General features: G+C 35.6%; 1 protein-coding gene across 8 annotated transcripts in view; it reads left to right on the forward strand.

Moving 5' to 3' along the window:
• The window catches only part of CTNND2 (catenin delta 2), an 883,391-nt gene that overhangs the window by 154,157 nt on the left and 716,947 nt on the right, over positions 1-12,287 (forward strand). For 6 of the 8 annotated variants that reach the window (XM_070587191.1, XM_070587196.1, XM_070587195.1 and 3 more), the window contains one exon: positions 1,261-1,397. The exons of 1 other annotated variant lie outside the window; for it this stretch is intronic. In XM_070587191.1, the coding sequence (XP_070443292.1) occupies positions 1,261-1,397 (137 nt within the window). Of the gene's footprint in view, positions 1-1,260; positions 1,406-12,287 lie in introns of those variants that run through there. One more of the 8 variants, XM_070587199.1, reaches the window with a different exon arrangement.

The raw sequence follows: 12,287 nt of genomic DNA on the forward strand, positions 1-12,287 counted from the left end.
TATTCTTGGTTTGTAACAGATTTATTTTTCTAATGCTATTCTATTCCCTATTCGTAATATTTTAAGGATCTTATTTCAAAAATTTAAAACAACTCAAAACTAAGTTGGAATGTCCTATCGGAAAATTAGATGGCCACTTTTTTAATCATATATTTTAAGGAAAATTCTGTAATGGCTCCCTTTTGGGTTTGTGTATCCCTAAATTATTAACTAAATGTAGGTAATGACATAGTGCAAGTGCTGCTATGAAAATTATGTCACTTAGTGTAAGACCCAGGATGCTCAGATACAATATAATAGGAAATACCTTTTAACATTCACACAGCACCAGATCCTGGAGGGACATGGAATATGATAGCTTTAGGCAAGAAAATAACCTTTATTTACTCACAGCCTCCTTTTTGGTAGTGATTTTATAGGACCTTGGTAAAAATTGACCTCAGTTACTTATTATTTCCTCTGCTGATGAGCATTACTAGATAATATATGTAATAAATACTTCAGTCTTATTTGTTCAAGAAAGACAAATACAATGGAACAAAATAACTTCTGGGAATTCTGTTTTTAACCTGTACATGTGTGTCCCTTTATGAATTGGGCTGATATTATTTGAGTCTCTCCTTTCTTTCATAAATGAACTCAGACAAAATAAACTGTGGCAAATGAGCCTTGCCAGCTTTAAAGAGCTTTTGTTTGCTGTCGGTCACAGAGTAGGAACTCGGTAAATATTTGTGCAGTGGGCCAGTTATTTACTGTATTTCACAATACCAACTAAGCTTCTTATGTTAATTCAGAAATTTCCTTAATTATAAGTTATTGATCATTTATTTTGTGTGATTTCCATCTAAAGAGGAATATCCAAGAGGTTTTCTTTTGAGGTGAAAGTATACCAATGTGTAAGTAATAAATGTATCTAAAATATGTATAAAATGGTAGTTTGACTAGCTTCTTTTTAGACTCGATACTTGTCTCTTTACTCTTATAATTTTATTTGCCTTTTCCAACTCATCATTTCTTCCCCTACTTACCTCAGCGACAAACCACAAAGTTGTGAGTGTATTCTAGAATCTGGCTGGTGTCGATATAGGAGAAATGATTCTATTTACTTGCATTGTTTTCCTTTCTATACTTACGTCATCTTTTTTCTCTGTAGTTCATAATTTTCATTTTGCCCAAGTTTACTGCTTAAAGTTGCCTGATAGTTTTATCTCTTTATGGTGACAACGTCAATGGCATTGAGCGTGTCCTCTTGCATTGCAGGAGCTATGCCTGTCCCAGACCAGCCTTCGTCAGCCTCAGAGAAGACCAGCTCCCTGAGCCCTGGCTTGGCCACCTCCAATGGGGATGGCTCGGAAACAGAAACCACCTCTGCCATCCTCGCCTCAGTCAAAGAACAGGTAGAAATGTTCCACTTTTGTGACATGTATATGGGAGCATTTCAAAAAATGTTCTTTCTTGATGAACGATGATTCTAAAATGTTGGGAAAAAATCATGCTTTTCTAGCAGAATGTTGGTATTCATTATAAACTTAATTTAAAAATATTATTATAATTGCTTTTAACTCTATGTTTTTATTCATGATTGAGGCAACTTTCCTTGAAAAAATATTTCATAGGAAAAAGAAAAAGACTTTATAGTCAAATTTCCTGTAGGTGAAGTTTTGGCAGATTCAGTGATGGACTTGACATTTAATACTATTGAATGCATGAAGCCAAATAATTGGTCTTTAGAAAATATGAAATCTAATAAACTGTCAAAATAGATCCACTAGGCTAAAAAATTAGTATATGTGACAGCAGATGAATATCATATTGAGTCAAGGCAGTTGGTCTTCCCAGTGTTTCTGAGATGCATCTGGAAGAATGCATTTCAGAACTTTCCCTTTAAAACTAGTTAAAGTCTGAATGATTCCAACACTATTTTATCCTAAAAATGGGGGCCGGCCCGTGGCGCAGCATTTAAGTGCTCATGTTCCACTTTGGCGGCCCCAGGTTCGCCGGTTTGGATCCCAGGTGTGGACATGGCACCACTTGCAAGCCATGCTGTGGTAGGTGTCCCACGTATAAAGTAGAGGAAGATGGGCACGGATGTTACCTCAGGCTAGTCTTCCTCAGGAAAAAGAGGAGGATTGGCAGCATATGTTAGCTCAGGGCTGATCTTCCTCAGTAAATAAATAAATAAATATCATAAAAATGGATAAGTAAATAAAATCTGAAGTCTTAGACTTAAAAAATTGTTTCACAAAAGGCATGCTTCTTATAAATAAAAGGTGGTAAGTAGTTGAAGAAAGCTGGAAATCAAGATTTTTTTAATTCACTTTTTCTTTTAGCCTTTGCTAGAATATTAATCTTTTTTTTTTTTAAGTGAAAGAGCATCCTGTGTTTGGGTTAAATGATGCAGGGGTGCTGAATTAGCAACAGTGTTGGGGTGAGAGTGACACTATTTATGTAACTCCAGGAACATCTCCACAGAGCTGTAGTCTGAATGGGCCAATGAAGGACAGTTACTCAGAAAGAAGGGCTCTATGGTTCCTAGAGGACACTGGTTTTGGTTAATGAGTGGGGGCTGATTTAGGTAAAGGTGGGAAACCACCAGGGTGGTCAGGCTGTCACCAGAGTAGCTGAGGGAAGATCCATTGACAGAAGAGATCAATGATGCTGTCAGTCAAAAGTGTGCCACCAGGTCAGGAAGTGTCCAGCTAAGGTCACAAAGGAAAGTGGAGTACATTGATTGGATAATCAAGTTTGTGGAAATGGTCAGTAAGCAGGAAATTGGGTGGAGGCATAGGCTGTATTGCTTTATTAGTTTGCTTCCAAAAGCCCACCCGTGAGTTTTCTGATTAGTTTTGAGGAGTGATGGAAAAGGAGAGCAAAGGTCCACGCCACTCCCCATACTCAAGGTACTGCCTTGTTATAGTTGGGTCATGTCATGGGTTCTTATTCTGGTGTGATTTGGAAGCCTTGCTAGCCACTAACTTTAGAGTAGTGACAAAATATAAAACACAAGGAATAAACTTGACAAGAAAGCTACAAGACCTGTCTGATAAAAACTATAACATTTTATCAAAGATAATAAAGCAATTCAGAATAAATGAAAAAGCATGCCATGGTCCTGTGTAGAAAAGCTTGATAGCATAACAATATTACTCTCTCCCAAAATATCATGTAAAATTTAGGCAGTTGTAATTAGGAACCTGCTGCTGATTATTTGCTTCTTTGGCAAACTGGATCAAACTCACATTTTTTTTTTAAGATTTTTTATTTTTTCGTTTTTCTCCCAAAGCACCCTGGTACATAGTTGTATATTCTTCGTTGTGGGTCCTTCTAGTTGTGGCTTGTGGGATGCTGCCTCAGCGTGGTTTGATGAGCAGTGCCATGTCCACACCCAGGATTTGAACCAATGAAACACTGTACCGCCTGCAGTGGAGCACGCGAACCCAACCACTCCGCCACAGGGCCAGCCCTTCAAACTCTCTTTAAAGATCATATGGAAGCATAAGGATATGAGAGTTGCAAGGAAAATTTTGATAGAAAGATTTTACCTTACCAAACATACTAATCACAGTAGTGTCCAACTTTCCCCAAATAGAACGAATAATCTCTTAAGAACATAACCGAGAGTTCCGAACAGATTCAAATACATGTAGGGACCTGATTCACTTAAAGTATATTAGTTTAATACAAACCAGTGGTTTAAATGGTGTTTGCATGACTAGCTAACCATCTGGAAGAAAAGTAAAGCCCTTGACTCACAATATATACAGAAATAAATCTCAAAGGGGAAGCAATGTAACTGTAAAAATAAAACTGTAAACATATTAGAAGAAACAGTGGGGAAACATTCATATAAACTACAGGTGGGAAAGGCTTTTAAGTATGACAGGAAACTCAGAAATCACACATGAATGGTTGATGCAGTTGGCGATGTAAATATCAACAATAGTAGCAAGGAAAAATTCATCATAAAAAAAGGTAGAAAAATAGGCCAAGAGAAAGTAGTCACAGATTAACAAAGTGTTAATATAATTAATATATTAAAACTTCCTAATGTTGATGAGAAAAAGAGAAACAAAGAATGGAAAACTAGACAAAAAATATAAACAGAAAATTCATAGAAGAAAGATGCGAACAAGCAATGAATATATGTAAATTTTTTTCACCCTAATGTACTAATTAGAGACAAAATTCAAAATGAAAATGTAGTTTTCTTTAGGGTACCAAGTAGACAAACATTAAAAAAATAGTATATATTGTGAGCTAGCTAAGGGTTAAGGTTTGAGGAATTCACGCTCTTTTTCGTTCCAAATGGGATTGTGTATTGCTGAAGTCTTTGTGTCAAATGATATGGTTCTGTGATTTGGCATTTGAAATGTTCCATAGCCTTTTACTAGTCATGGTTAGACATATCTTCTATAAAAATGAGTGACCTGGAAAACTCATTTTTTGCAAAATTATTTTATTTATTGCAAAATTACTTGGGATAGTAAAAAATGGAGCAATACTGATTGGTTAGGAGTTGAAAACATTAATATATCCTTTATATAAAAGATAGATCCTTTTTACTTAATTATTAGTAAAAAGGAGTTGGAGCTGTATGTCTAAACTTTGAAAAAAATCCATGAGGATTTTAGAAAGGAAATGACATAATATTATATTATCCCGTTTTTAAACTAAATAATAAATATGTTTTGTTTGTACCTGTCTACGACTTTCTGGAAAAGTATAGAAGGAAATCAGTCAAGCTGTTAGCATTGTTTATCACTGTGTTTACAATTAGACGGAAGTATGAGTATTAGCTGGGTTTGGATAATGGGGATTATTCCTTCCACTGAAATAGTGATGTCTGTAGTTGAGAGAATGAAGAGCTGCTTAAAGCAAAAATATATTACTGTAAATAAAATCGCCTTTCTGAATCCTTGATGAAAATTTAATAAAAACTTAATTGTGAAGAGTTTTTTCTAATAATTAAAATAGATTCATTGTTCATTTTTAGGCAGCAAAAGGGAGATTCTTTGTGGCAGATAAGTAATGTGAGGAGGAATGAAAATCTGTCATGGGAAGCTGAGATAGAACAACTTGAAGCTGAATCAGAGGCTTGGGTGTCAGGTCCTATGCATGGTGTCTGCCCATGTGAAGGCAGGAGTTAACAAGCAGCGAAATCCATGGACTTTCTCAGTGTGGCCAGATGCAAACAGCTAGTCTCTTCCTTCACTGGGGAATTTTTGTCCTAAATTGTTCTTAATGTGTCCTTCCTTTCTCTTTCTCAGGTATAAACTATCATCTATGGAGTTAAAGATAAGTTAAATATATTTTTTAAAGTATTATCTGATATTAAGAAAAAGTGACTTTAAAAGTTAACGCTTTTGCAGGCCAGCCCAATGGCATAGCGGTCAAGTTTGTGCACTCTACTTTGGTGGCCAGGGAATCTGGTTCAGATCCTGGGTGTGGACCTATGCATCGCTTAGCAAGCCATGCTGAGACAGCCGTCCCACGTATAAAGTAGAGGGAGATAGGCACAGATATTAGCTCAGCGACAATCTTCCTTGAGCAAAAAAAAAAGAAGAGGAAGATTGGCAACAGATGTTAGCTCAGGACCAATCTTCCTCACTAAAAATTAAAAAAAAAGTAATACCTTCTATGATTCTTAATAATTATATGCACAATATGTTTATAGTTTGTTCACTTAAAGAATATCATTTACCTGGTCCTCGTTAGGTGCTAATGAGAAGTAACTTTCTTGACCAAAAATCCTATTTATTAGTCTATGGAATTTCAAGTAAGAAATTTTATGGCATCACACTTATGTACTGCTCTAGTCCTGTCTCCTTGGACATCAGTTCTGCAGGAGAGAAATCTTTCTTTTGTCATAGCAGGCATATATTCTGAGCTGACTGCCATGTACTAGGTTACATAATTTATTTACTCATTCATTAAATGTATTAAGCACCTTATATAGGCAAAGCACAATGAAGAATAATAAAGGAAATGTATATATAAAGAACACTAAGCCTGATAGAGTTCATTGGAATAAGTTGTTATTGAGATGAAGAACTTAAGTTCTTAGGTAGGTGGTTAATATTGCATAGAGACAAATTCTAGTTCATAACCATAGAATAATACTTAAGTCGTGCCAAAGCCTAAGTCATGAGATATGTCCCTGGTAGCGTGTATGGCATGACTGAGATATTTATAAGCTGAGTCCTAGAGTCCTTGAACACAACAGCCATGGATAGCTCAATGAAAAGATGTTCATTCATTTTTTTGTTTATTCTAATTTCCCATCTCAATTGGTTTTTAACTGGTGAATTTTACACTTTTATATTAACATAAATAGAACCATGCTTTTATGCTACATGCTATGAGTAATTTTCTGTATTTCAGACACATCTGTCTCATTTCCAACAGTTATCAAGTCTCTTGTCCTATGGGGCTTTAAGAGAGTCACCCAGTCCCATTTCCTCTCCCGTAAGTGAGTGTCTTTTACCAGAAGAGGAGGTGTGGACAGAGATCGGACATGTGATGATTCCAGTCACATATTTTGAACAAATAACCAAGAAAGGTGATTGATAACCATTCATCACAAAGAAGAGTCAAAATGATGTGGTGGCTAAAGGGGTGAGAAGGGTGGAGGGGTTCTTTTTTAAGAATGGGAGATATTCTTATGATGGCAATGACCCACATGAGGAGAAATTAATGCTTGAGAGAGGGGGAATAATTTCAGAGGAAAAGTCATCAGGTAGATGAGAGTGAACAGGATCCAGTGTACCTGTGGAGGGAATGGCTTTTGGAACAAAGGCATTTCATCTGTGAGATCAGGAGAAAGGCAAAGAACATGGTGGCAGGCAGGCTGATGGCTTGGTTCTGGAAATGTGTGGTATTTCTCTTCTGCTGTCATCAGATAGGCACAGCGAGCTTGTTTCGAGTTGGAGTCTATTTGGAGTCTGTGGAGAGTTGGACTGAGCTGAGGTGCAGAGGGAAGGGTTTTGGAGGTGAGAGATGTAAGAGAGTGATTATAATCATGGATATTGGAACCAACACTGAATGAAAGAGGGTAAAGAGAAAAATTGGTGGAGATAATGGGTTCATGGAGTGAGTTTGTATAGATAGTGATAGCTTGAGAACCAAGTGCTTAAAATCAAGAATTTGAAAGTGATTATTGTTAATGTCAAGACCTGAGTTATGACTCTGGGAAATGAGATCAAAACAAGAAAAGAGAGAGAAAGCGTGTTGTGGACTCTGAAAGCTGGTGTGAGAGTGATGACAATGACAGAACATTGTTGGTGATAAGAAAGAGAGTGAGCAGTGACTCAAATCACCCTCCGTGGAGGAGAGACATGAGGCTGCATCATGAATGCAAGGAATACGAACATGTTTGCTTGTGATTTGCCTGAGAGTAGTATTTTGATCTTCATTTGTGTGTTTTCATCTTTTAAAAAAATATTTTGTAATGTTGGTCTGTAACATTAGGCAATAATTTCCACTCACTCATACTATGTAACATTGGTCTTTGTATTTTCTCTTAAATGAATACGTGTACTACTTTGCTCTTAAGAAAACCGTGACACTTCTAAAAATATACTTGTTTCAAAATAATATTTTTTCCTTTTAGTTGATTAGAATTTCATATGATCATCACATACTTCAAAAGTTGTCGTCTAAAGGATCTTACATAAACTATAGAGATTACTGGGGCATTTTTAAAACCTTTAGAGCTCATATAGTTCATTGATCTTTGTAAATTATTATGGCTCAGATAAAGGTGTTTTCTGTAATAATTCTACCAACCAAGTACATTTAATAATGAGTGGATTAAATGGAAACTTTTTAGGTGTATGATAGTTTATGAAAATGTGTCCTCTCCTTGCATTTATTCAGTAGTGTTTATCAAGCCTCTACTGTGTGCGTAGAACTGTGCTTCCCCTGGGTGATACACGGATTGGAATTTGCCTTCAAGTAGTTAGCAATGAAGTTAAAACTATACGACAAACATATATTTAAAGTTGTAAAATACCAAAAGGTTGTAGATGAACTTTTAAGAAAACTCTCCAGTCAATTTAGTATAAAACTCCAAATGATTTATGCCGATAAACACATTCCTGAAAATTGACAGCATTTGTAACCCTAGACAGCCTATTGTTGCAGTAATTTCTCTTGTTCTTTAAATTCCACGAGGATTGTAAATCGTAGTCTTGATTTTAGAGGAATTTTTTAGTACCGTTATTTAGGATATCAATGGTTTCTAGGTAGCAAAACAGAAGTTCTCTTGCTTTTAATCATTTTTGTTATTGTACTTAGTAGAGGAAAGCAGGAGTAAAGGCATTTCTGAGCTCCCACTGTGAGCAAAACTACTTCAGAGTCCTTCACATATGTCCTGTCATATGGAGGCCCTAAAAAAGCATTTTAAAAGATTCATCTTACCTGAAATCTAAAGAAATCTTGATCTTTTACATTGACTCATGTGTGAGAATAGTATGCCTTTATTTTTATTTAGCCTCTATATTTATAATTTTAAAAGCACATTCGCTTTGTATAATATTATTGGGAAAGGGCACATTATAAAATGTTCCCTTAATTAGTATTCTTCCAGTGCCACATATCATTGCAAAATCTTGCAGCATTATTAGTGTCACTATAATGTGCAACAATAGTTTCTGATAAGACAATGTGGAAAATAACCTATAACTATGAATCAGTTTGAAAACTGTATTTTGGAAAAGCATTTTATGAAAGTAGTGATGAAATTATCACCCTTGAAAAAGAGGAAATTAAAACACCTTTAGGAAAGGTCAGGAAGATAGAGAAAGATTATCTGCAAAGACTAGTGAACTTTATATTCATTTGGTCAGAGAGGAAAAGAATTATACATATCATAGTGCCACAAGTTGAACTCTCTCTATGTATCACAATCAAAATGAGAATTACTTGATTGATGATTTTTGAATTTATTTCTTGTTACAAGGCGATGCATACTGAAAATTTTAAGAATGCATGATTTTCCCCTAATTTTCATTCATAGAACATAGACTATATTAGGAGCAGTGATTGTCTCTTTCAAGATGTGGATTGAGATATGAAGGTGCAAGCTTGGACTCTGAAGAACGGGGTCCTGCTAGATGGTATAGTTCATAACAAGGAAGGGGTGGAGCTGGAGTCAGCAAGGATCAGAAAGCCATATGAATATCGTATACACAGGATGGGGAGACTGACCAAACTGAGTGTTTAGACTTCCACTAGGGCAAAGAAAGAAAGTAAGTGGTGTATGTAGAATTCTGGAGTTCCAAGTAGGAAGGAAAGGAATGGTCATGTGGCACCAGACTGATGGGACCAATGTGGGTCTGTTTCTTTGTGGATCTTTTGCATCACAAAAGTGATGATTGAAACTAGAGATCAGGGAGAAACAAGGGTCATAAACCACTTGTGTAAGATCTTGACAATTCATGCTAGGAGTTCTAGTCATGGTGGATAATTCTGCAAGTGTGGATAGATCATCTCCCTTCCTCCTTCACCCACCCCCATGCTCCCTTATGTCTCTTCTATTCTTTCTTCTAAGATATTTTGACTTTTTTCCTGAAACTTAATTTTGCCCATAAAATTTTGGTTGTAACTCTTCTCAAGACACATACACTTATTCATCTTTTTAATAACCCCCAACTCTATTCTAATAATTAATTCATTTGGTTGCTGTTTTCTCTTTCCTCTTTGAAGGTATTGGTTGTTGGGTTTTTAGGAGACTGGATGGTATGATGGGAAAATAAAAATAGACTAAGCTTTTATATGCTAAATTAGAAGACAAACTCTTAATATGTGGAGTTTTGTAACATGACATTATATTGCATTTTTAATGCCTCTTTCATATTTATCCTTAGAATCATTGTTAAATATTCACATATGAAATCACATTGAACATTTTAAATGTTATGTTTTAATAATTTTTGTGAATTTTCCACTATAAAATAATTCATGTACATTGTAGAAAAGCTCAGAAATTCAGAAAGGAATAAAGATGAAAATTTAATTTGAGGATAATAGTGCAGCTAGAAGTTGTTGCAAATATTTGGCAAGATCTCTTTCTAAGATATTTATATGGTTACATAATTATTTATATAAAATTTTTATTTTCCTTTATAAATATTTATACTTCTTTGTACATATAACATTATATCAAGAATATTTTTTCATATCACTAAATATTATTTTGAAACATTTTTAATGGCTGTATAAATACACTGTAAATTATTTAATATTACAATTTTATTTAACTTTTCCACATTTGTTGATCACTTAGGTTGATTAATTCTCTCAGAATGAAAAAAAAAGACATGTCATACTTTCTTGTACATAAATCATTGGGTCTACTTTGACAGAGGCAGCCTGGAGCAAAGTTTTGAGAGTTTAAGGACTCTTACAAATTCACTGGGAAAATATGTCATAATTAATTGCTGATAAGAGCCGCAGACAGGACATACGAAACAGGATAGTCAGTGCCCTGTACAAGGGTTTGCACAGAGTAGGAAATTAAATAGAACATTCTAGAGGGAGTAAATGGGGAAAATATGTTCAATATTCAGAGAAACTGAACCAAATATGGTAGAAATAGTCAAGATAAACAGAGGAGCTATCATTGAACAAGGAAACAGTGTTAAATAATATCTCAAAAGAACAAAAACATTTTCAAAAAGGACAGAAATTAAATTTCTTTAAAATTGTATGTATTTTAACCAATTATATGTTACATATATCCATAAAATAGATACATGAAACTTATTTTATCAAATGTATAATTAAATAATGACTTTTTTCTTTAGTAATTATTTTGTTTAATATGTTCAATTTATGACCAAAGAAACTCAGACTTTAAAAAATACTCAGTTTACCTACCTAAAGCCATGTAGAAAATTGCTGTGCAATTTACAATTGTAAATGAGAAAGTAGATGGTTTTACTCTGAATCCAGTACTCTTTTCATTATGCTACACTGTCTCATAATTTAGGTATAATAATGGGCTTGCAATATATTGTCTAATATTTTACTTAAGAGAAAAATTTCTCTATGACTGAAGTTTTGCTGAGGTCAAGTTAAATGGTGTCCATGCGTGTCTAACTCTTATTTAACTAGGGAAAGGGAGGTGAGTAACTTTCCATCAATTTCATCTGCAATATAATTTTGGAATCTGAAGGAATCATTAATGCGACTCCAAACAAAAAGACTTCAGGGAACTTATGCACCTCCTGCCTGTAGAGAAAATGTAGTACAAAGGCAATAGTGTGGGTTAAATACCGCCATATTGCTTTCCTCAAATATTCCTGTTTGTGAAAGTCAGTGGCTGGGATGCAAGTTATCTCCAGCATGCATCAGCAACACAGTAAACATGCTCGAGGCAGCCCATCGATCATATTCAAGTTGCTGTCACTCGGCTACAGTCATTAAAGAAATGTGCGAATTCATGCCCGGGGCTCTACATGAGCCAGCTAGGTGGTCTGCGGCCGTAGAAAAGTGAAGATCAGCATCCTCCTTTTTGACTGATGACAAGTTCCTACTTTCACATTCGAGTCATGATCTCCAGAAGCAGCTGGACCACATGCCTGGTATACTAGGAGAAAGAAGGACTCGATATCAACAAGAACGAAACAAACAAAAATCACATTGACAGGTACTCTTAGGCATTTGGGTAGCTAATACTCAAAAGCTTCATTCGACAAGTCAATAGATTTAGTTATGTGGGGATGCATTTTGCAGCTTACACATTCTGGAAGGTCTACTGGGTGAACAAGTGATATTCAAAATTCAAAATTCAAATTACAAGGGGCCAGCTCCTTGGCATACTGGTTAAGTTCGAAGGCTTCTCTTCCGTGGCCCGAGGTTTGCAGGTTTGGATACTGGGTGGAAACCTACACACTGCTCATGAAGCCATGCTGTGGTGGCATCCCACATACAAAATAGAGGAAGATTGGCACAGATGTTAGCTCAGTGACAATCTTCCTCGAACAAAAAGAGGAAGATTGGCAGCTGACGTTAGCTCAGGGTCAATCTTTCTCACCAAAATCAAACAAAAAGTTAAAATGACATGAAAGTCAATCTAAATTAGTCCTTAGTTGTAGACAAGTACAAGCAGTTCCATGCACAATTTTGACCCTGCCGTCTCTTCTATTCTGGGAGGTAAAACTCTGAGGTATCAACCACAGGTGTTTAAATCTTTGAGTTGGTTCCAAGCTTTTGAAATACAATTGTGGCCCTGTTGTCAGTGCTTGCACCCACCACCTTCACAACAGGGGAGAAGCCCTTTACCC

The sequence above is a fragment of the Equus przewalskii genome, chromosome 20 (genome assembly GCF_037783145.1).
Source record: "Equus przewalskii isolate Varuska chromosome 20, EquPr2, whole genome shotgun sequence".
NCBI classification, from domain to species: Eukaryota; Metazoa; Chordata; class Mammalia; order Perissodactyla; family Equidae; genus Equus; species Equus przewalskii.